A 23,749-nucleotide genomic window follows, 5' to 3' on the forward strand; every position below is an offset into this window, starting at 1 on the left:
TGAGCCAAACTCCCAACCTTATATTCAACATTTTTGGATTCCATATAAGAAACGTACTCCAGTTTGTTTGTTTGTTTTGTTTTTTTTTTTTTTGTTTTTCGAGACAGGGTTTCTCTGTGGTTTTGGAGCCTGTCCTGGAACTAGCTCTTGTAGACCAGGCTGGTCTCGAACTCACAGAGATCCGCCTGCCTCTGCCTCCCGAGTGCTGGGATTAAAGGCGTGTGCCACCACCGCCCGGCTTAAACAACCGCTTGCCAGATTCCTCTCTCAAAACCATTTGGGTTTGGATAACCATTAAAGTACTTGTCTCTGGGGAAGACTTCTTCTTCACTACATGGTATTACTAATTGCTGGCACTCCCTGAGAAAAGTATTTCCTCTAAATGACAAAAACAGTTGAGAACAAATTACTCCTTCGTAATACACTTTATCCAAAGTTGGTTAATGTTTACAAAATGCTTGGAGTTGTTCAGTGCATCCCAGGAGACGCAAAGCTGCCTCTGAGAAAAACAACCATCAAGGCATCGACTCTTGGTTCACAGTTTGGTAAACGCAGTAAGTGCGAAGTGAACTTACAGCTCCTAAATAAAGTGCCAGGCCCTCAGTGAGCCGTGGATTACAGCTGTGGGACAACACACATCACGACAAAAGCTGCAGGTGCCTTGTGAACCATGTCAACAAATCACGTGGCAGAACTTCTAACATGCAATGCTACAATAAAGCTCCTTGTCTGGGTTTGCCTTGACCAACCTCTTGCATCGAGACGGGTGGTCTATACATACCCACGCAGAAATGTGTCACCAGACTGATGTCTTTGGCTGTGAACTGTGGGGTCACTGGGAATCTTCTGTGTTTGTGCCGCATCTTCATTTAGCCATCACTATATCTAATCTACACAGACAGTACACACATTGGTAAGGTGTGATTGTTGTTTTGTTTTTTGTTTTTTTGTCTATGAAAATAGGTCAAAAGCTTGGTAAAAAAAAACTACTCATGGTGGCAAGTTGCTTTTTAAAAAATAATGTTAAGTTGGACGTAGCTAACACTGTTCAAAACTATAATAAAACACGAAGTGGGCTCTGCCCTCATCTGCCGTGAAGATGTCTCCATGGACCCTTTCGCTTCAGAGACAGGAAGAAGGGCAATGCAGATGGGGTGCTGTGGGCAGAATTCACTCAGAGAGAATGGAAAGGAATATGAATCATGCGTGTGGCATTCAAATAAAGGGCCTCGGCTTCACAGCACAAGTGCGTGCTTATATAAGTCACCTATGTGTCCAAATTACATATGTAACGTTTTCTTTTCCGGTCTCAGGGGCTTCTGCTGTGCAGCATTAAGAGGCTCTCCAATCTTTACCACTCTTTGAAATCACTTACAGACACTCCATTTAATGGAACAGTCGTCGGGTCTGACTGACCCCTGATCTACAAGGCAGATGTTTTCCGTACTTCAGCCTAACGCTGCTTATCTCCCCCACCCCATCTGGATGACTCTGCCACACCCAGCTCAACTTGTCTGAAACAGGACCTCCCCCTTGATGCTTCTTCTCCTGCTGGGGTCCCCATGTCTTTCACTGGTATCTTCCTCCACTGCAGGGTCCGTCCAGTTCTTTATCTGCAGGTATGATTCTGTTAGAAATCATAAAGATTCCACCAGAAAACTCTTAGATCTAATAAACACTTCCAGCAAAGTGGCAGGGTATAGAATTACTAGTAACACCAGTAGCCTCCCTTCATGACAGTTTCAAAACCACTCTTCACAGGAAAAAAAAAAAAGTTTTTAGAATAACCAAAGCAATTCTGAGCAAAAAGTGTGTTGCTGGAGGTGTTGCCACAGCTGATTTTAAGGTGTCTGCAGAACCATTGGAATAAAAAGAACTTAGTAACAACACAAAAGCAGGCGTGGGCATCCATGGACTAGAAGAACCAGACATAAGCCCGCACAGCTACAGGCGCCTGATTTTTGACAAAGATGCCAAAAACATACACTGGAGAAAAGACAGCGTCTTCGGCCTAAAGGGTGTGAAATCTGGGAACATATGCATAGAATGATGAGACTAGATCCATATCTCCCACTCCATACAAAATCAACTCCAAACAGATCAAAGATATTCACTCAAGAGCCAAAACTCTGGATCTCCCAGACAGAAACACACTCCAAGATTTAGGCATGGTAAAGGCCTTCCTGAACAGGCCTGCAGTCGGTCAGGAAATAACGCTGACACCTGACAAATGGGATCCCGTGAAGCAGAAACGCTTCTGTTCTGCAAAGGAAACCGTCAACAGCACACAGAATGAAAGAAATCCTTTACTGCTTACAAATGTCACCGGAGGCTAGTATATAGACTATAGCAAAAACTAAGAAAGCTAAGCAAGAATACAAATAACTCAATACTAAAGGAACTAATGAAATAAATAGGTCCCAAAGGGCTCAGAAATATTCAGCCTCACCAGAATCTGCATTTAGAGTGAATCTCCCTCCAGTCAGAATGGAAGTCACAAAGAAAGCAACAAATGGGGGTGAAGGTGTGGGCAGAAGAGAAGCTATCCACACATTGCCCGTGGGATTGGAAATTCGTCCCGCTTCTACTCAAGTCAGCATGGAGACACCTCTGGAAACTGAAATCAGGTTTCGCATGTGATCCAGGTACGCCACTGCCGCAAGTCAACACACCACAGAGACACTTGCACACCCGCTCACTGTGACACAGAACACAGCAGCATGGAACTAAACTAGGTGGCCTGCAACAGAGGAGGGGGTTAGGAACACGTGGTACATATGCAGGTGTGCACGCCAGCCTGTGACGTCCAAGGTCAAGGTTCAGTGTCCTCCTCTGTTGTTCTCTGCCTTGTTTTTTAAGACAACTTCTCTCACTGAATCTAAAACTGCCTGATTGGTTAGGGCGGCTGACCAACTAACTAGCCTGAGAAATCAACCTGTTTCTCTCCCAACACACACACACACACACACACACACACACACACACACACACGCACAAGCACTGTGGAAGTGTAAGTCAAATAAACCCTTTCCTCTCTAGTTTGTTTTGGTCACGGTGTTTCATCACAGCAATAGTAACCCTGACTAAGTTGCTGAGGAGAAAGTCTAATACCTTCTTCTTCTTCTTCTTCTTCTTCTTCTTCTTCTTCTTCTTCTTCTTCTTTTTTTGTTGCTGTTGTTTTTGTTTTTCAAGACAGGGTTTCTCTGTGTAACAACCCTGGATGTCTTGGAACTAACTCGTATAGACCAGGCTGGCCTCAAACTCACAGAGATCCGTTTCTCTCTGCCTCCCAAGTGCTGGGTTAAAAGGCGTGTGCCACCGTTGCCTGGCGAAAAGTCCAATATCTAACGTCATCCTTGTAGCACCTGAGTCTTCAAGGTCATGTCTTCTTTAAGTCATGTCTTCTTCTTAACTAGAGGGAATCTCCAGCCTCAGAGTAGGTTTGGGGCCTGGAAATTAGTTGTTAAAGCTCTGGATGTGCTGACCTATTAAAATGTCGGTGCTAATAATGGAAGGACATGACCCGTCATACTGTCTTCGTCACTGTTCTATGGCTTTCAAGAGATACTGTGACCAAGGCAACTCAGGGTTAGTCCGTTATTGCCACGGTGGGAGCATGGTGGGAGTCTGGCAGCACTCCTGGCACTGGAGCGATAGCCGGGTACATCCTGGTCCACAGGCAGAGAGCAAGAGAGCCTGGGCTTGGCAAAGACTTACCAAGGCCACACCCACTCCAACAAGGTCGCATCTGTAGAGCCTTTGTGGGCCATTCGTAATCAGACCACCACACATACCAACCTAGCCCCTAAATGCCGGCTACCCTGGAGTGGGCCTATTACAGTAGAATGGGCTGTTAATGTGGGCATACCGCTCTTGCTGCTTATAGTGTTTGACACCTGAGGGGTGGGGGTACTGCTGGGAAGGAAGTAGAATAGGGAGTATGCATTTCAGAAAATGTGTGGGTTTAGGGGAGAAGAAAGGAGAAAGGATTTGAGACGCAGCTCAGGCTGCAGCTCCTAGGAATCTCTAGGTTATTCCTTCTGTCATTAGCTCCTGACCGACAGCCAGGCATATTTGCTTTCTCCGAGTGACTCAGCTCTATTGGCCGGGTAGGCCACCCGCACCAGGCTCCTTGTGGGAGCTGTCTATGTACTGAGCGATGTTTGGCTGCATCAAAACACTTAGGCCAAAAGAACTCCTTCCCTCTCAGTTTTATCTTAAAATATCTCCAGGTATTGCCAAATGGCCTGAGAGGAAAGTAAAATCATCCCTGGCTGTGAACCACAGCACTGGCCGGCGTCAACGTTTTCCATTTTTATGTGCATAGGAGTCACGGAGCAGGCTTAGCAAAATGCAGGTTCCCGGGTCTCTGCCTCATATGTTCTGGTCCAGGATGTAGGTTAGAAATCAAGATGCTTTTAACAGATGTGGGAGCTCCTTGGAAGACTTTTGGAAATATCACAGTGGAAAGTTTATAAGATAAGCAAGTATCTCGACAGGGCAGAAGGTTTTTGCTCTATTGCTCCAAGGGTTCAAAGCAGACCAGTGGATGGATACCAGGTCATTCTTAGAGAAGTCACAGCAGAACAGCAGAAACTAGGGTGAAGGTTTACACAGGGATAAGGGAAGGGACATGGTGAGGTACCAAGGTCAAATTTAGTCACACACACAAACACACACCCCCACACATACACACACCCCCTATACCACACACACACACACACACACACACACACACACACCCCACACACACCTAGCCCCAAAGTCTACCTCTGAATGTCCACCCCTCCCCATGAAGAGACAAGTTTTGTACAAAGCTTTTGCATTTTTCCCCATTTTTGCCTGTCCCTAACCAAACAAGAAATCTTATCAAGTTTAAGCAAAATTTGTTTTAAAATTTCTATCGCTCCCAAACATCTGATGTACAGAGTAACCGCTGACACACGAGCTCTTTGTCAAATGTGGACAGCCTGTTCCAGGATACTGCCACATTTTCAAGACAGCAAAGGCTCTTCCCACGGAGGAGGAAAGGTCCCTCCCTCAGTTCTTTCCCCAAGCACTCTTTGTCCCACTGCGTAAAAGAAAGAAACCCCATTATGTTCACTCAAAAAGGCATCTCAGTTTGTCTATCAGGTTAGAAAATGGCGAAGGAAAGACAAAGGGGTTGGGAATGTCTTCAGACGGCCACGCCGCAGGCAGATGTGCAAACCTAGCCACCTCAGGGTATAGACGGTCAATGGGAGTGAGTGGAGCTGGGCGGAGGGAGTGTGGAAGACGTGGAAGATGCAGGCCACCTGCTAGCCCGTGTGCTGAGAACCACAGTGGGCTCATTCTTGTAGCGTGGTATTGAGTGGAAGAAGCCATAGTCAGGGAACGTCGGATCGTAGCACACTGTGTCCCTCTGCTCCGGCATGGGCACATGTCACCCGCAAACCGCTCCTTAAACAAGAGTTCTCTGGGGTGTGCTAAGGTTTGGGTATGGTTTGAATATGTCCCCAAAGGTTCATGTAGTGAAGCTTGGTCTTAGTGTGGTACTGTCGGGAGGTGGCAGGAGGAGGGGACAGAGAATTTGGTCTTTGGGTGCCTTCCCTTGGAAAGCTCCCGTGGCACCCTCATCAGTTCCCACAAAGGCGGCCTGCTATAAAAGAGGAAGTCTGGACCCTGAGTCCGTCTGGCTTTTCTCTCCAACAACCTCGCTCTCGCCGCGTCTCACCAAGAGGCCATCTGCCCCAATGTGATGCCGTCAAGGCTGTGATGCCATCAAGGCTGTGATGCCATCAAGGGACCTTCACCTGATGGACCTGTCCAGTTCTGGACTTGCAGCCTCCAAGGGGGTGAATGGAGTCAGCCCCTTTTCTCCATAAAATATTTCAACGTTGGATAATTCTTATAGCGATGGGAAGCAGACTAACACAGACTCCTTGCCACGCTTCCACACTCGCTTTTAGTTTCTTACTGCTACTTTAAGACTGCTTTCCCACAAGAAAAAAAAAAAAAGCTTTCATTTTGATCTTTCAAAAGCACGCCCACCACCCTGACCAGGGAGAGCAGTAGCACACACAATGCAGGGACCTAGGAGAAACAAGCAAGGTGAGCTGAGGAAGCAAGAGTGTTATCCAGGCATCTGGAGCCCACCACCGAGGGGATGCGTGGTTTGAGGCGAGGTGCTTCTCATAATCAAACCTCTGTCTGCTCAACTGTGAGAGCCTAGACTTGCTGATCCCCATCACTGTGTCTGGTCTGCTGTCCAGTGGTGAAAAGAACTGGAGAGGTCACAAGGTGCTTGAGGGTCTTAAGAGAAGCCACTTTGTATATGCATTGCCCTGTGCGCTCTCTCTCTCTCTCTCTCTCTCTCTCTCACACACACACACACACACACACACACACCCTATACTCCACCCCCACCCTCTTTACACCCACCAGCTCCACTCAGGAGTAAGATGCCTTTCTTGCCTCAACGGTGGCAGCCAGCTAAGGGCCATACAGAAAGGGACAATAATTACCAGTGTGCCCCTAAAGCCGTTCTTTCTACTGGCCACCAAGAAGCTACTAGGAAGTTCCTCCACGAAGCTCTAATAACAGAGATCCTGATAATATAGATGAATGGAAAGGAAGCCCCGGACTCGAGCTCCAAGACAGCATTTCATTCCAACTTCTGGTTTTAAACAGGCAAATGAAACCCGGAGGGCTAAGTGACCCACCCAAGGTCATATAGTCACTGCTTTAGCTCAGTCTTCTAAGGAGGAAGGAGACCCAGAGCCATGGGTGCTGGTGCTGGGAGATGGGAGCACTAGCCTTGCTGTAACCCTCAGTCCTGGGCTCCCCCACGAAGAAGGAACTATAAGTTCACATGTAGTATTATGGACTATATCCAGTTCAGACAAACAGGATTCAGAGTGTTAGCTTATCAGCTCACGAATCAAACACATCCTTTGACAGGGGACATCCTGGGGAAGGAGCAGGCTGTGATATTTACAAAGGTAAGGAAGAAACCCCTCAATTCATGTACAGCTGCTGAACACAAGAAGGCCCATGTAAGCAGATGGGTAATGAAGAGGAGTCCTCCCAATCGGAGCAGGTCCTCCCAATCGGAGCAGGCCTTAATTCCGCTACTCCTGTTCCCGAAGGCAAGGATTTGGCATGGACACCATGCAGACTGCGGTGTGAATACAGTGGCTGAGAAGAGAGGGGTGTGCCTGTCGCCCCCAAACACCAAGAACTGTTGGCACTCACTGAAAACTGCAAGAGGCAGGAAGGATTCCTCTCCCAGAGCCTGGGCAGAGAGCTGGCCCGTCTAAGGTTTCATTTGAAGCTTCTTGACTCCTTAACTGGAGTAAAGTTCTGTTGCATAAACCACCCAGGTTGTGGCACCGGAGCCCTGGGTGCAATCTGGGTGCAAGTCCAGTCTGGGGCAATGGTTGAGAGAGGCTAGGCAAAGTGCAGGAGTCGAGAGTCACGAAGATGCACAGCCAGGCCAGGTGCATGCACTGACCCTGGGAGAAAGCTTTCCTGCACAGTGTGGCCTGCCATCTACTTTGCTCCATCAATATATTTCTAGGTAATATGTCAGGGGGGAGGTTGCGACTGGGAAGAGAAGGGGGGAAGAGTAAGGCAAACAGAATGGGACCTAAGTCTGCTACTCACTAGCTATCGTATGCAGGCATCATAACTGTCTAGGCTGATTTAGAGAAAATAGTCTTCTGCAGAGGATAGTAGCTAGGACCACTAGGGGACATCTCCAAGGAGCCTCTTTCTGCCTTAGTCTTTGAATTATGTTAGGGTTGGGAGTGGGAGGAATAAAGCTAATATTTTAAAGGATAAAGAAGGGAAACAGATGCCTGGAGTCATTAGATGCTGGTGCAAGAGATGCTCAAGAACTCAGGGCTCGCTCTTTTTGGACCTCACACTCACTGCAGATTGTGCGGGGCACCTCAGAGACCAACAGGAGTGTCTGTCGATGGCTAGAATGCCTTGGGAAGACCTCAGAGGAGTAAGACTTTGTCTTGAAGACAAAAGTCACCATTTGACACTATGTAAAGAACTTCACCTACTCCAATACTTTACCCAGACTACAGCCTGGTTTGGTAGCTCAAAAAGACTGGGTCATTAGCCCACCTTCCCTGAGAACCTTCCAAAAGAATCAAAATCTGAGCTAAACCAAAGTTCCTTAAAAATAGGCTCTTGCACGTGGGAGGGAGAAGCAGGTGGATCTCTGTGAGTTCAAGGCCAGCCTGATCTACAAAGTAAGTTCAAGGACAGTCAAGGCTGTTACACAGAGAAACCCTGTCACGAACCCCCACACCCCAAATAGACTCTTAAGAGTCAAAGAAAAATTTTTGATAGCATTACTAATTCTACATTAAGATCATGAGAAGAAAACTTGTTTAAAGGTTGTTTAACCCAAAGCCAACTCTAACTTAGGGTAGATGGAAAAACAGAGTCTCTGTTGCAGTGAATGAAGATGCCATCACAATGCTGATTCATACCCAGGATACAGCATCTCCACCCAAGGGACTGCCTTCCTGTTGACCCTGTTCCCATACTCTCCACGGCATCACTAACATTTGAAACAGGACACCGACCTGTCTATTCATTAAAAGCTCCACAGGGACGGGACCCATTCTGATGCTTAGAGTTTGTCTATTTTGTTGACCAATGTCCGGTTTCTACAGCAGTTCCTGAAATGGGATTGGTTCACCATATGTGTAAGTCAGACGTATGAGTGACTGGGAGCAGAGAACAGTGCTCACATATATGGATAAGGAAGCAGAACGTGGCGGCTCCATTTACTTACAAAATTTGTACCTAAGTCCTCACTGGCTTAGGATGTCTCTTGACCTGAATCTAACACTCCAAACAAGCTTTTATTCACATCTTCATATTGAGCCCGTACACAAGAGTATAGCAATCATGGTACGTCTCATTGATGTAATAATTTTCACTGAAAATTAAGAGGTTGGTGCTTCATTTTTAAAAATTGGTTCACATCCCAATAGAGTTGTGAGGAACAGAAGGCCAGCCCGGGTGGGGCCCTATGGGGAAGAAAGCTAAGAATGGTAAATAGGAGACATGAATCCCGACCTCATTCTATTTCTGACTTGAAAAATTCCTCCTTCGGAATTCCATTTCCTCAGAGACATTTTAACTGATAACACAACAAATAGAATCCTTTTGTTTTCTGAGTTAGGATCTATACACATTTATATATATATATATATATATATATATATATATATATATATATATATTTGCTTTTTCGAGACAGGGTTTCTCTGTGGCTTTGGAGCCTGTCCTGGAACTAGCTCTAGACCAGGCTGGTTTCGAACTCACAGAGATCCACCTCCTCTGCCTCCCGAGTGCTGGGATTAAAGGCGTGCGCCACCATCGCCCGGCCACATTAATATATTTTAGGCTTTGTATATTTATTGGTACAATATTGTGACGTGCATCTGGGTCACGGGGTCAGCACTTCTCCTGCGGTAAGTGATTACCACTGTGAGAAGACCGCTGGTCTCCTCATTAAAAACCCAGAGACCCTGGGAAGGGGACCTCCCGGGGAAAATGGGTATCACCCAGCAACTCTTCACACTTAAAATTATACAGGTCTGTGGGCGTGGGGAGCCAGTAGGGGGTGCAGGACAGGAGAAAAGGGGGGGCAGATAGGAATCTGAAGCAATGGGCAGGTGCCAAGATCACAGGTTTGGGAATCACTCCAAACCACAAAGGGCTGGCACCCAACAGCTTGACAAGTACAAAGCACCTGTGGGCTTTCCTCAAACATACAAGCCTGGCCAGGGTGTGCTGCACCCCGGAGAGGGCAGGAGCTGGGCTTATCTTCCTTAGGGGCTGTACCAAGCTGTCCCCAGAGCCCGTCCTCTTTGCAGTCCTCCCAGTACCCATCATTAAGCCTTCCTTGAGATCCATGTGCTCAGTTTGCAACACAGTTACTCACGCTTCAGTTTCTACCTTCAGTTCTGACTTTTTAATCTCAATGCTGAGCCGAGGAGACAGTTTACCTGTATACCAGCACCCCTAGATAGCACCTGTATGCCAGCACCCCTAGATAGCTCCTGTGTACCAGCACCCCTACATATCTCCTGTTTACCAGCACCCCTACATATCTCCTGTATACCAGCACTCCTAGATATCAGCTGTATACCAGCACCCCTAGACATCAGCTGTATGCCAGCATCCCTACATATCTCCTGTATACCAGCACCCCTAGATATCAGCTGTATACCAGCACCCCTAGATATCAGCTGTATACCAGCACCCCTAGACATCTCCTGTATACCAGCACCCCTAGACATCTCCTTATACCAGCACCCCTAGACATCTCCTGTATACCAGCACCTCTAGATTGATATCTCCTGTTGTAATCTGACACGTCGAAAGAAAACTTAGGAATCCCCTTTCTTAATTCCCTCTGTTTCTGTCTCTGGCACCCTGAGTGTTACCCAAGATTGAACTTTGGAAGTCGCTCTTCATCTTAATTCATCTATACCCTCCATGAGGAACAGCATGCATTCCCACTGGTCCCAGGCATCTGTTCTTGCTCCCACGGTCCTATGCAGGCAACTTAGGCTGGTTCCTGCTGCAACACTCGGGGCTTTGCTAGGTTGTCAGAAGTGCTTGTTAAATGTCAGATTCAGAAAATCTAAACTGAGACAAGGCCCTTGACACCTTCCTCTATCTTAGCATGGAAACCGCTACTGTATTCACCTCAAGTATAGTAGTCAGAATAGCCTATTAGGTTTCAACTATGAATCCCACGAGACATCTTTGACGCTGGACCAGAGAAGACCTTAAGTTGCCATCTTGTCTGTCTCTGTGAGAAGCTATGTCTGCCTATCTGTTAGCAGTCACTCATACCCGAGGAGCAAAGAGGGTCTGACTCTGGTACCTGCCAGATCCCTGTAGCAAATCTGTAAGGACGATTCTCATTTCTGTAGATACAACGGTAGGTATATCTTCTTGCAGCCTAGAACCCAGCCAGGTAAGATGAAGCCCCTGCAGAGAGCCAAGCGCCTTCCTGCCCGTGCTCAGGGAGTAGACCTTACGGACTTACCCTCACACAGTAGTGCAGACCGGACCCCAACAGGTGCTGCAGAGAGTGCCTGTCCTGCCTGCTTCTAGGGGTTGGTTGTCCAGGGCCAGGCAGTGGGCAAGCATCAGGAGGCAAAGTGGTGGCCCTGGGTCCCACCTGGTCCGGATGCGGTGTAGGAGCAGGCCCAGTCCTGTTTAGACTGGTCTCTGGGGAAGCTGGACTGCTTGGAGCCTGATCCTGGCTCTCTTGAAGCTTCAGCCGGGGTACCTCTTTGGTACCCAGGCAAAAGGTTTTCAGACTCAGAAAAGTGACTGGGTTGGCCAGCTTCATGCTTGCCATACGGGGGATCAAGGTGCACAGCGCGGTGGGGCTCTCCTGGGTGGGCACAGTGGCATCTTCAGCTGGCAGGTGAGGGGCCAGGGCTGGGTAGGGAGGCGGCGACGAGCCCTTGTTTCCAACCGAGCCTCCTGGACTCGCTTCATCCAAAGACGTGATGGACTCGTTCCGAAAGCGGCTGTACTTGGCCCTGTGAAGCATCCCCAGGTGCCCAAAGAATCCTACATACAGAGCGAGTCCTGCCTGGCTGTCCTGGCTGCGTTCTCGCATAGCCTTGGAAGGGCTGAGACGGGCCCCGGAAGCCTAAACTGCTTCACTGTCCGCTAGATCCTCAAGCACAGTCACCTTTCACTTCTGCTCCGGCGGTCACCCGCCCGGGTCCCTGACTTCTCAAGGATAACAGGCCAGGAAGATGCCTCCTCGGTTCTGATTGCAGTCTCTTCCCGGCCCTGGCAAAGGCCCGGGGAGTTGGGGAGGGGGGGAGGCGGTCCTCTCCCCGGAGTCCTCAGGCTGGGGCAGCAGTGCCACCACGCCTCTAGCCTTAGCAGAAATATTTACCCCCCTTCCCGCTGCGCACAGGAACTTTCAAACCTGTTCCCTCCAGCTCCCACGGGGCGGGGCAGCGACTGGCCCATTAACCCTTTATTTGTTCCGTGATTGCTCATTTCAAAGGGAAAAATAAAAAAAAAGCACATAAGAGTCAAAGGCCCTTCTGTATGGGCTGGGGTTATGACGGCTGCCCTCTCTCGGAGGATCTTGGTTCTGGGCCACCAGCCAGGAGTCCTAGCGACGGGCGCTGGTCCGCATTGTTCCTCCTGCTTGAGGTCCGGGCATCCTCGGTGCAGCTCGGGTCCAATCCCGGCCGGCCCACCCCTTCTCGGGGTGTCCTTCCCTCCCGAACCCTCCTGCAGTCTCCTTCAGGAGCCTGTGCACAGCAGAACGCTGAGCAGAGCGGATGATACGCAGGCCGTTGAAATTTTTATGAATGAACTTTGCCGAATGAATTTCCCTCGTTGTGTGAGAGCTAATAAATCTGTGAATGGAGCCGAGAATAGCTGTAATTGACTGACCGGTTGGGGTGGGGTGGCGGGGGTGCTGCTTGGTTTTCGTCCAATCAGACTGCAGCTTCATGAGTCATGCACAGCCAATATACTAAACTAGTAGCCGGGAGAAACGTAGCCTGGCGGAGAGGAGGGAGGGTGGTGTCGGAAGAATGGGTTAAAAGTAAAAGCAATCTTTGCTCCTGGATCGTCAGTATGCTGGGAAAGCAGAAGATTAAAAATCGATTTCCTTTTGTCTTGGGATGGGGAGGGGCGAGAAAAGAGCTAGAAATTAGATATATAGTACCACGGACATTAGGGCATATGGTACACAAACAACACTTGTGCGAAGCCTAGATTAATTTTTCTTAGAAACGTAATTCTTTTTTTTTTTTAATTGATTGCCACTCCATCTTCCGTCTGGTGTAATTTCCTGAGCCCATCAAATGCCCCGGGAAGACGACAGTGAAGGCTGAGCGCACAGGAAGCCGGAGCCCCAGCTGGGCAGGAGAAATGCAGGTTCATTCAGGAGCTGAGAAGAGGGACCGGCTGAGACCCTGGGGTGGGGGTGGGGCGAGACTCTCCGGGAGGAAGCAGCTGAGGTTGCATTTCTCTGTGAGCCTTGGCTCTAGTACCTGAGACTATTCATGAATTCAAATACCAAGGCAGCAGCCAAGAGAGTCTGGGAAGAGGGCCACCTCATCTTCCCACTGACCACAGGCTGCTTTAGCCCCTGAGTACTCAGGACTGGGCCTGGACTCCGGGGGCCGTCCAAACACGGTCTTGAATGAGCTGGGTGCAGGTGTCGGGGAGGAAAGCCCCCTCACCTCAGCTTCCTTCGCTCTTAGGCTCAGAGTGGCTTTTCAACATCCTGTCTATCAACTTCGTTAGCGTGTGTTTTTCTCTGGGAAGGTCCTCTGTAACTTCATGTGCCTTCTTTTCGATCCTTCTTCTTGCACTTCCACAGCTGGCAAAGGTGGCATTGCTAAATCAGAGCTCACGTGCCCAGGACCCGAGGAGACAGGATGGAGGCAAGACTGAAATAATCTTCCAACTGCTCTCCCTTCCTCTCGTTCACCTCTGCTTTCTCCTCCTCACCGCCCATCCCTCCCTTACTTATCCTATACCACAGTAACATCACACTGCCTTGAGAAAATCCCTTGCCCTCTGTGAGTGGTAATGGCCTTGTCTATGCCAGGCAGCCACCGAATAGCGTGAGGGAATTTATGAAATAACTCTAAACCCTGTAAAGTCTTGGTGCAATGCTCCAGGAGTATCTGCTTCCCTAAGAACACCGGACGGCTGCATGTTTAAAAGGCCCCTGGGGGGCCTGGAGAGCTATAGCTCGGCAGTTAAGAACATGCACCGCTCTCTGGGAGGAGTTGGGATGTGTCAGGCAACTCAGAGTACCTCAACTGCAGGGATGCTGTCTTCTGGACTCCATGGCCACCTGCACACACACGCACGTACACGCACACACACACATTTACACACACACATGCATGAGCACACACACACACCTACTTAAAAATAATAAAATAAATCTTCAAAATAAACAAGCAGATGAAAGGCCATTGAAATCAGGGTGTTCTCACTGAAGCAGTGTTCCTACCTGTTAGAGTATAGTATGTCATTTTAGGCAATCAAAAAGAAAAAGTACCACAAAGTAGGGGACACCAACTGTCTCAAGAAACTATTCCTAGTGCTCATATGAGCCCAGGGAAAAGTGGTGACCTTGCTGACTTCTACAAGGCCTGGTGAGGCTGTCCTGCCTGTAGGCCGGAGTGATCCGGGAGGCCCCTCTCACCCAGCTCCGAGTAGTGCTGACCAGATCAACATAATAAGGCATTCTGGAAGCTGCAGGCAAAGCTATGTAGGGACAAACAGATAAGAACACAAGCTGGGAGCCACTTCTTTGTCCCAGGAGCCTGGAAAACCTTGAGGTCCAGCAGCCCCAGGGAAGGCTGGTCAAGGGAGCAGGCTCCTTTGCAGGTAAGTAGGCAGGCTAGGCGGGCAAGAGGGCCAATATATCATCTCCCACTAAAAACAGGAACAAATACAACACTAAGTAACGTTCACTGGGGCTGCTGCCGCTCAGCGCCCACCCACTGGTATGCCTGGGAGTACCAGCTACTGACCACGGCTGCACTGTTTTACGCATGCGCAGACGTGAAGGAAAGCAAGTTCTGCAGTCTGGCCCTGGCTGTTGAGTAAAGATCCTATCAGGATGCCTGCTGTATCCACTGCCTCCTGAAGACCAGAAAGCCCCATCTAGTTTCTGGCCTTTGTTGAGACCACAGGCATCTCATTACTCCCCAGAGCTTTGGAAAACACTTGAAGGGGGAAGAAGTGGGGGTTTCTTCTTACAGGTTCTAGAATTGTAGAGAAGCCTGAGTCCGCTGTCTGAGACCAGCCAGAAAGTAACTGCTCTGCCGCCGACTTTTTTCCTATCGCTAGTCTGCAAAACTGCCCACCAAGGACTTCTTAGAAGAGAGAGTAACGTCAGACTGGAGGTTTTAAGAAACCCCGATGATCAGACCACAATCCACACACTGCATTTGGCCGTTTGATGTAGAAGTCTTGGATGGGCTTGGTAGAACCAGGCTGTGATCCCAGCTCTCAGGGGTTAGGAGGATACAAGCTTAAGGCTAGCCTGGATTAGCATGAGTTCAAAGTTAATAACCCAATAAGTTAAAAGGAGACAGGAATAGGTGCTTGCCTAGCGTGTGAGACCATGGGTTCAATTCTTACTACCACTAGAGGGGAGGGGAGGAAAAGCCATTAACCTGGAGTTAGAGAACCAGGGGCGGGCTGTTCAGGAAGCTGTTCTATTTCCTTTCCTGTCAGGGGACATGTGCATGACAATAGAGTGTCTCTTAGCACAGAGCAGATCCTAAGGTGACCGCTTCCCTCCTGCGCCTGTTCCCATCACTGCTGTCAGTATTCTGGAAACGACGCCCTCACAGAGGCTGCATTTTGTCCTGGACACCAACACGACACACTATGAAGCTGCTATTTCACCATCCTCCTGTCCCCACATTGAAACCTGTCATAGGATGGTTGTTGCCGTCTGTCCCAACTTCAGTTTGTACAAGATATTGGCTTCACACCACCACCGAATCTGTATCTCCTTTCTCCCGAACAGACGCGTTAGTAGCTTTTCAAAAGTGTCCCCACCGCCGCTGAATTTTGAAACCTGTAGCTTCCACTAAAGGCTCCACGAAGATGGTGGGTTATCAATACCTCAACTCCAAGGCTACCATCTACCTACCTTACAACACACAAAAAGACGCAGAGGACAGACACATGTACCTCCTATGACTGTTCCCAGATCTTTGAACCTGGGTTTGCCAGGCCGTGTTCATAAAACTGTTTCGACCGCAGTGATGCCTTTTGCTTTTAACTTTCCTCCTTCTCCAAGCCGGGGCTTCTCTAGCTCTTCACCCTTACTCTTCTGCTCTATTTTAAGAACAGACAATTTGTTTCCTTCAGGTCCACGAAGAGTGAATAGTTCGTCCCAGGGTGTCTCCTTCTCAGCCATTCCTAATTTGGATGGCTTGATGAGATCTGGGGCGACTGTGCGGGTGAATTAGATGAGACTCTAGACTTTCTCAGTCGGCTAATGAGCAGGGAATCTTTGAGGACCTTGGCATGAGGCGAATGAATGCTGTCCATGAAATACGGGAGCCAATAGCGGACAGGAAACGGACTGATCAACCTACGGAAAACAGACATTCGTGTTGGTTAAACTGCTAAATTTATGATGGGTTTTCTGTTTTGTTTTATTCTTAATGCCAATATGGTGACTTTCTGTGCTACATCAGGAAGGAATATACTGCACCTGATATTAAACAAAAATAGTAGGCCCAGCCTGGGTTGGAGACTTGGCTCTTTATAGTCTCCCTCCAAGCAGATCAAGGTGAAAAGGAAAACCTGGCCTGGGAACTTCCATCCTCCAATCTACCTTGACTTTCTGTGTGGAGAGTAAAGACAGACTGATCCGAAAATGAGGTGTGGAAATAGCCCACGTGCCAGGTCCCTGGGTTTTCCAAAGTCACCTATACTCTCAGGTCCCTCAGCATCAGGAGAAATTGACAAGATCTCAGGCCACTGCATAGTATGTGAGTCAAGGCTAAGGAAATCCTGGAGCAACCTCTAAAGGCATGGGGGTATGAATTAAGAGAAAATAAATTGGGCTGGTGAGGTGGCTCAGTGGTTAGGAGCACTGGCTGCTCTTCCAGAGGTCCTGAGTTCAAGTCCCGGCAACCACATGGTGGCTCACAACCATCTGTAATGGGGTCTGGTGCTCTCTTCTGGTTTTCAGGCATACACACAGACAGAATATTGTATACATAATAAATAAATATTAAAAAAAAAGAGAGAAAATAAATCACCAGGAGGTGGTGGCGCACACCTTTAATCCCAGCACTCGGGAGGCAAAGGCAGGCAGATCTCTGTGAGTTTGAGGCCAGACTGGGCTACAGAGTGAGTCCAGGACAGCCAGGACAACACAGAGAAATCCTGTCTCAAACTAACAAAACAACCACAACAGAAGTTTTCGATGAACTATTGGAAGGGATGAGAGGGAATGGCAGTCACCGGCACAGCTCCAGGTGTAGATCTAAAGCCCCAGCTGGTGGAAAGGCTGAAGCAGGAAGCTCATCAGCCCAAGTCCCCCCTGGACTACAGACGGGAGGCAAGGCCAACTTTCACAAGGGGCTGCTGCTAAGTGAAAAGTAAGGAAGGGGCCAGCAAGATGGTGGAGTGGGTAAAGTCACTCGCTGCCAAGCCCGATGACCTGCGTTTAGTCTCTGGGACCTACATGATGGAAGGGCAAACAGAGTCCTGCCAGTTTCCCCCCTTGCCTCCACATACATTCAAACACACACGCATACACGCACACACACGCATGCACGCACACACACATGCACACACACACGCATGCACACGCTCACACACATATGCTTGCACAGGCACACACCACATGCACATACGCTCGTGCGCACACACATATACACACTTGAGAGGTAGACAGACAGACAGACAGATAGAAAGATGGCTCAGCAGTAAGAGCACTAGCTGCTCTTTCAGAGGACCTGGATTCCTAGCACCCACATGGCAGTTCACAACTACCTACAACTCCATTCCAGGGAGGTTAGTTTGGTGTTTTACCACAAAGAAGGGCTTGAACTCTGCAGTCCCAGGGTAACTTGAAGACTTTGTCTGAAATAGAGACAGATCAAATGTCACTACGTGTAGGGAAGTGTAAAGTATGGCTTGCCGTGTAGCGCAGAGTAAGGTCTTTGTGTCTGGCTTGGAGAGAAATGCTTCAGCAAAGCCTTTACAGTGTTTGGCTCATCAGTAGAAGCTGAGGATTGTTTTGAGACTGTTGAAACCTTGAAGAAACAGTGTTTCTCTGGAGAATCTGCACTTGGTGCTCCGCGAGAGCTGGCAGTTGTACTGACCTTGGTTCTAAGACACTCCTGGCTGACTTGGAGCTCTTGCGTTTGATTGTGGCTTGTCATAATCAGAAGGGACTGAGATCTGTGTGGGCTGTCTATTCTCATGGGCAGCAAGAACAAGATGACTTTGGTAGTTGGAACCATTCCCAGCCCCAAATAACCTTGCAATTGTTTGAATAAAGTAAATGGAGTGAGCTAGCCGGGTGTCCGTCTTTTCCGAGAAGCCTGTGCCCCTCTACTTCTTTGGAAAATGAAGATTTAGCGCCTCAGTGAACTTCTCCCTCTACTATGGGACCTGTGACCCAAAATCCAACAGTAACTCTACGGCCCTGTTACCCAGTTTAGTCTCTAACTACACAGGCTCACATCACAACGACTCTCCCGATAGACTAGATGAACTTAATGCTTCTTTAATTTCTGTTTGAAACCCACCATACGGGTAGTTCATCGCCTCTTTCAGGATTTTTGTTTGTTTTTGTTTTTTGAGGCAGGAGTCTTGCTGTGCAGCCCAGGCTGTCTTCGGGGAACAAAACCGATGTACTGGCAAAGACCTGTAACCTCAGCACTCAAGAGGCAGCTCATCCAGCTAAAGCTAACTAAGTGTTGCCAAATGACTTTCCCCAAAGAGAGGGTCCTAGGTGAGAGGGGAGCTAGAAAAGGCTCAGGGTTCACATAGAGAGAACTCAGGCCCCTTAGTGCTCTCTGCCTCCAGGCTAAGCCAGAGAACTTTAGGGATTCATTTCACAAAGCTCTGTCTCTGTTGGCCCCTCCCTTGCAGAGACTGGGACTGAGACTGGAGGGGCCTCCGAAGCCTGGCAGGAGCCGGGCATGCAGCTTGTGGAGCTAGTGCAGGGCCCAGCAAAGGAAGGCGGACATGGTATGGCTCTCTGTTGCCTGCTGGGCTAGTAGAAGTGCAAATGACCACTCGTGTAGGCACTGTAGAAGAGGCTGGCTTCTGCCAGCACACCGTCACAAAGCCTGCTGTTACAATCCCATGGGCCCTTTCGGCCTCTCAAGCTGACCTCACATCTTAAGCCCCTTTCGTTTTATATAGAAGTACCATAATGACAGAGCTAAAAAACAAGCCATAGATGAAAATTTAATTCATCCACATCGTAATTTAGATACAATCCTTGCTGATATTTTCGTCTCACACAAAGCACAGCTACATATTCTCCCTCATACATAACCATGTTTTTTTTTCTTTTCCTAACAACAACCCGAAAACAGTGCAATCAATTTTCTACCTATTTTTTCCCTGTTGGGAGAAATCCCCATATTTCTCATGCAATTACAGATGGATTATTTTAATGGCTATCTAGTACCATTGTGTAAATGCACCATCATTTACCAATAGGGGCACTGAGGTTCACACAGAGGTTGAGCGCTCTAGATAAAACTTTATGTGTGTCGACTCTCCTTGGCTTCCATATTTTCTACCATATTTGGATTTTTTTTTACAGTAAAATTGGGATGATTTCCCCCTCTCTTAATATACCTAATAAACCGGTTTCATGGAAAGACTTTCTAGAAGCTTGTTGCTTGCTTAGGTGCGAAAGCCTCTTCCGGTGCTTTGCTGCGCCCCCTGGGGGCGGCGGCGGGAACTGCGTCCCAGCCGGCCATTGGCTGTGACCTTCGCTTTGGCAGAAGCTAGGCCTGTCCGTGGAGATACACCGCGCTTTTGCAGGGACTGAGCCACGGAGCCAGGCGACCAGGCGCGCAGCACCGAAGCTGCAGGGGCCTGAGAAGAAAGAGCCAGTGTGCTCCGGGCAAGTCCAAAGGCTTCTCCAGGCACAGCGATTCGCGGGGAGGGGCGCGGGCAGGGAAGCCACAGTCCCCCTTCAGGACAAAGGGGCCTCAGTGCTAGAGAGCAGGCGGCTCCCGGGGCCTGGTGGTAACATAAAGGGAAGCTGTGTCTCCGCAGCCCTCAAGATCACCTTTGTCTTCTGAGTCCAAGTCAAAGAAAGGTTACAGAAGGAGCCTGCAGGCTCTCCTCCCTCTGCAGGGGTCGGTCCAAAGTAAGAGCCAAGTTCTTTCCCGAGATGCTGGGAATTGAGATGAAAATAGAAATGTGCTTGCTTGGTTGCTGCGACAGTGGTCAGTTGTGCAGAATGCACGTCCTTTGGCCAGGGCTCCCTTGGAGGGAAAGTCAGATCAAAGGACTGAAAACCGTGGTCCGGAAGGGGCCCAAGCACTCGCGATACACACCACACACAGCAATGAGAATTCTCCCTCGTTGGGAAGTGAGGGAGATCCGGAGGTGGGCTCGTTTCTTCTCATCAGACCAGCCAGCCATTCACTTGTGACTGCTGCCTCTTCCTATCAAATCAGCAACTCGATGCTGGTTTGACGGCTGCACCCCTTTGGCCAGCTGGAGAAGGCTAATGGAACAAGGGTAAAGGCTACCTCCTTACATTTGGTCTCCACCTCCTTACTCTCTGCTTGGACTCCTGGAGCTGGCAGAAGATTAGGTGTCTTGGACCAGACCTATGTTGACACTTATGGCCTACGGGGGCAAAATGTTCTTGGCTGAATTCTCTAAGTCACCCCAGTAGCTTGTAGCAGAATGAGCTGCGAGGAGCATGATGGATCCCCCTCCAACACACACCCACACACCCAAATGGGCATCAGTTTTGCAACCCTACAGCGGGCCATCTTTCCACACTCACTGATACATCCCATCTATAATAGTCCAAGTCCCACTATCTGAAAAATATAAAAAATAGAAAAATATAGAAAAATATAAATATAGGGCTAAGACTTCAGATGTTTCCACACCTGTGCACTGACTTCCCTGACACTGAGTAACTCAGGCAGTTGTGCAGAGACGCAAGAGGACAAGTGGCCCGCTGCCTTATCATGATGATGTCTAATCGTCATTAACGAGTGGGCAAGAAACTAAGTAAACAGTGGGCGTGTCAGTCAGTCCTAGAGGAAAGACGAGGTGAGAGGGTATGGAGAGACAGGGGCTTGAGCCGGTGTACCCATTCCATATTTTATCACCCTTCATGAGCACCATGCTTTATATAGTTTGAAGGCTTGTGCTGACCCTCTGCTGAGCACACCTGTTGGTAATATACACTCCCTTCAGCTCTCAGAGTCTTTGTTTCAGGAATCTACCAACGTTTTAAGTGTGTTCATTATAATCACGTTTGCACTGGTGATCTGGGCTCAGTGACATTTGGTGGTGCTGTGTTACGGAACTGTTTCGAGGTGCCCAGGACCTGTGCCTGTGTAAGACAGAGACCTGCACATCAGTAAGTACCATAAGCGTTCTGGTGGCTTTGTCAATCAGCTCATGTCTTTCTCCATCTCCTCAGACCTCCCTATTCCCCAAGATAGAACGATATTGAAATTAATAACCATATAATGGTTTGTAAGTGTTGAACTTAAAGGAAAAGGCACATAATTTTCACTTTCAATCAAATGCTAAAGATGATGAAGCTCAGAGAAGTAGTCATGTCCAAGGCCAAGACAGGCTTGAAGCTGGGCTTCTGGTACCAGCTGGCCAAGCAGTGAACTTGAAGGCTCATGGGAAAACCTGTAAGAACCAGTTCAGGGCACACACAAACGACAGCAGAGTACAACATCCAGATGGCTGACTCGTGTAGTGGTTTGGATGAAAAAGTCAAATTCCTGTAAGACAAAGCCCAACCCAGAGAAAGACTCTTGACTTTCCTCCATTCTATGATCCTGGACAACTTAGGGAGGTGTGCAGATGTTGGTTCATGGGGAATCGAATCAGGTGCTGTGGAATAACCCTCTTGTACACTGTATGGATTTGTCACTCAAATTGGTTTAATAAAATGTTGATTGGCCAGTAGCCAGGCATGAAATATAGACAGGGCAACCAAACTAAGGATGATGGGAAGGAAAAGGGTGGAGTCAGGAATCACCGGCCAGATGCAGAGGGAGCACAAACACGCCATGCTAATAAAGGTACTGCCACGTGGTAGAGCATAAATAAGGGTTAACAAGATGTAAGGGCTAGTTCGTAATAAACCTGGGCTATTTGGCCCAGAATTCATAAATATTATTAAGTCTCTGTGTGGTAATTTGGAAGCAGCTGCTGGCACAGAGAATAGGCAGTCAGGACAAGAAACTTCCAATTATACTCAGAAAATCTGTCTTCTCTGGAGCAAGGAAAAACAAGGCAAAATGGCACCTGGGGTAGAAGCTGTGGCAAACTGGCTGGGTGTGGCAGCCCCACATCCGGGAAACTGCTGTATAGGAAGTGGAGGCAACTTAGTGAGACATCTCAGGACAGAACAAACTAGGGTGAGAAGTACTAAATTCCTCTTTACTTTACATATAAATAATCTTACTATGGCAACAGAAAGCTAATATACCTTTTGAAAGGCGAGAGCTGTCATAGATAGCAATTCCTCTGAAGGATCTGGGGGAAATAATTTAAAGGCCTTCTGGGAATGACCAGATGTTATCAGGAAGTCATGGGCTGAGGGTGAGCCTAGTGTGTGCGGGAATTCAGGTGCAATCACCAGCACCCGTGTGTAAAACCACGAGTCACGGGAAAGGGTATGTGTCAACACTGATTCCAGCCCATGCGGATGGCGTTGAAGGGCTCCAAATTTCAACAGAGTTAACTGTGGACGTGGCAAAAATAGCCAAAGAGCCAGAAGCAGAAGCAGGCTTGGAATGTGATGGGCGAACTGCCCTGTCACACCAAGCTTTAGGAATGAGCTGCTTCTTACACACAAGCAAAAGCAGTGGTTTCCTGAGACGGAGTCTATGCGTGGCAGAGAAGGGCTAAGGACTGTTGCCATGGTAACAAAATGGAATATTCAGAATCAGCTGGAGAAGCAGCAGCAAAAGGGTTCACTCTAACTTGTCATGTTTTACACGAAAATGCCATTGAATCACACTGTGGCTCAGGCTCATGAGAGTAGGGGCTTTGTAGTGATAATTCATTTGTGTTTTTGATAAATAACGCTTACCTGAAGGTGAGCGTAAAGCAGTCACGCTAGTCAGTCGTACAGGCCAGGCAGTGGTGGCACACACCTTAAATCCCAGCAGCCACACTAGTTAGCCACAGAGACCAGGCAGTGCGGATGCACACCTTTAATCCCGGCACTAGAGAGAAATATATGGTAATAAAAGACAAGCACTCACTCTCATTCAGTCTGAAGATTTCATAGAAGTAAGAGCTCTCTAGTGGCTTGGCTGCTTTTGGTGCCCAAAGTTTGGGGTACGAATTCACAGAAGAGCCGTTTGCCTGTGACTTTATAGCCGCCAGCATAGGCCAGAACTACATGCAGTCAGAGTCACTGCCCAACTGGCTTGGTTTTCTTTTTTCTTCCCTGGCAGGCTCTCCCTGAACCCCCTTCTCTGTCAAACTAGCTAGCTGTATTGACATCCAGTCAGGCTGTTACTGTTCTACACAGCAGCAATAAGCCTCACATCTTCATCAACATGGCCAGTAGATTTAGTAAGACAATTGGGAATGCTTAAAGGGAGGAAGTAGTTAAAAGAGGTTTTTTTTTTCCCTACATTAAATAATGTAAAAAGCAATTACAATGGAAGGATTTGGGCCTGTGTATGATAATATGTTTGAAAATGGAATGATTAAATAAGAGGATATCTAATTTATATGGGATTTATGTAATGTCATTGTAAACATTGTGAGCTTTATCATTTTTGTCTTATCAATAAGAAAGTTGGTTAATCTAAGTGCTAAGATACAGGCCTTAGAAAAACTTAATAAAAAACAGAACACAGAGATATTAAAATACAGACAGAGGAATTTAATGGAGAACCAATTTTGGCATTGCATTATAAGAATAGAGAGGAACAGCCTAAGGTTTTTACACAACCAAACTTAATATATCCAGTAACTGTCACATGTG

General features: G+C 48.1%; 1 protein-coding gene across 2 annotated transcripts in view; it reads right to left on the minus strand.

Annotated features, from left to right (window-relative positions):
- Shc4 (SHC adaptor protein 4) overlaps positions 1–12,411 on the minus strand; it is a 91,631-nt gene extending 79,220 nt beyond the window's left edge. Inside the window, exon 1 of one of the 2 annotated variants that reach the window (XM_041678942.1) lies at positions 11,069–12,411. In XM_041678942.1, coding sequence (XP_041534876.1) covers positions 11,069–11,653 — 585 coding nt within the window. In that variant the 5' untranslated portion in view covers positions 11,654–12,411. Of the gene's footprint in view, positions 1–10,903; positions 10,944–11,068 lie in introns of those variants that run through there. The other variant, XM_041678943.1, reaches the window with a different exon arrangement.
- Positions 12,412–23,749: the final 11,338 nt, after the last annotated feature.

The sequence above is a fragment of the Microtus oregoni genome, unplaced genomic scaffold (assembly GCF_018167655.1).
Source record: "Microtus oregoni isolate MIOR12 unplaced genomic scaffold, Mior012 000031F_ref0000149, whole genome shotgun sequence".
Taxonomy (NCBI): Eukaryota; Metazoa; Chordata; class Mammalia; order Rodentia; family Cricetidae; genus Microtus; species Microtus oregoni.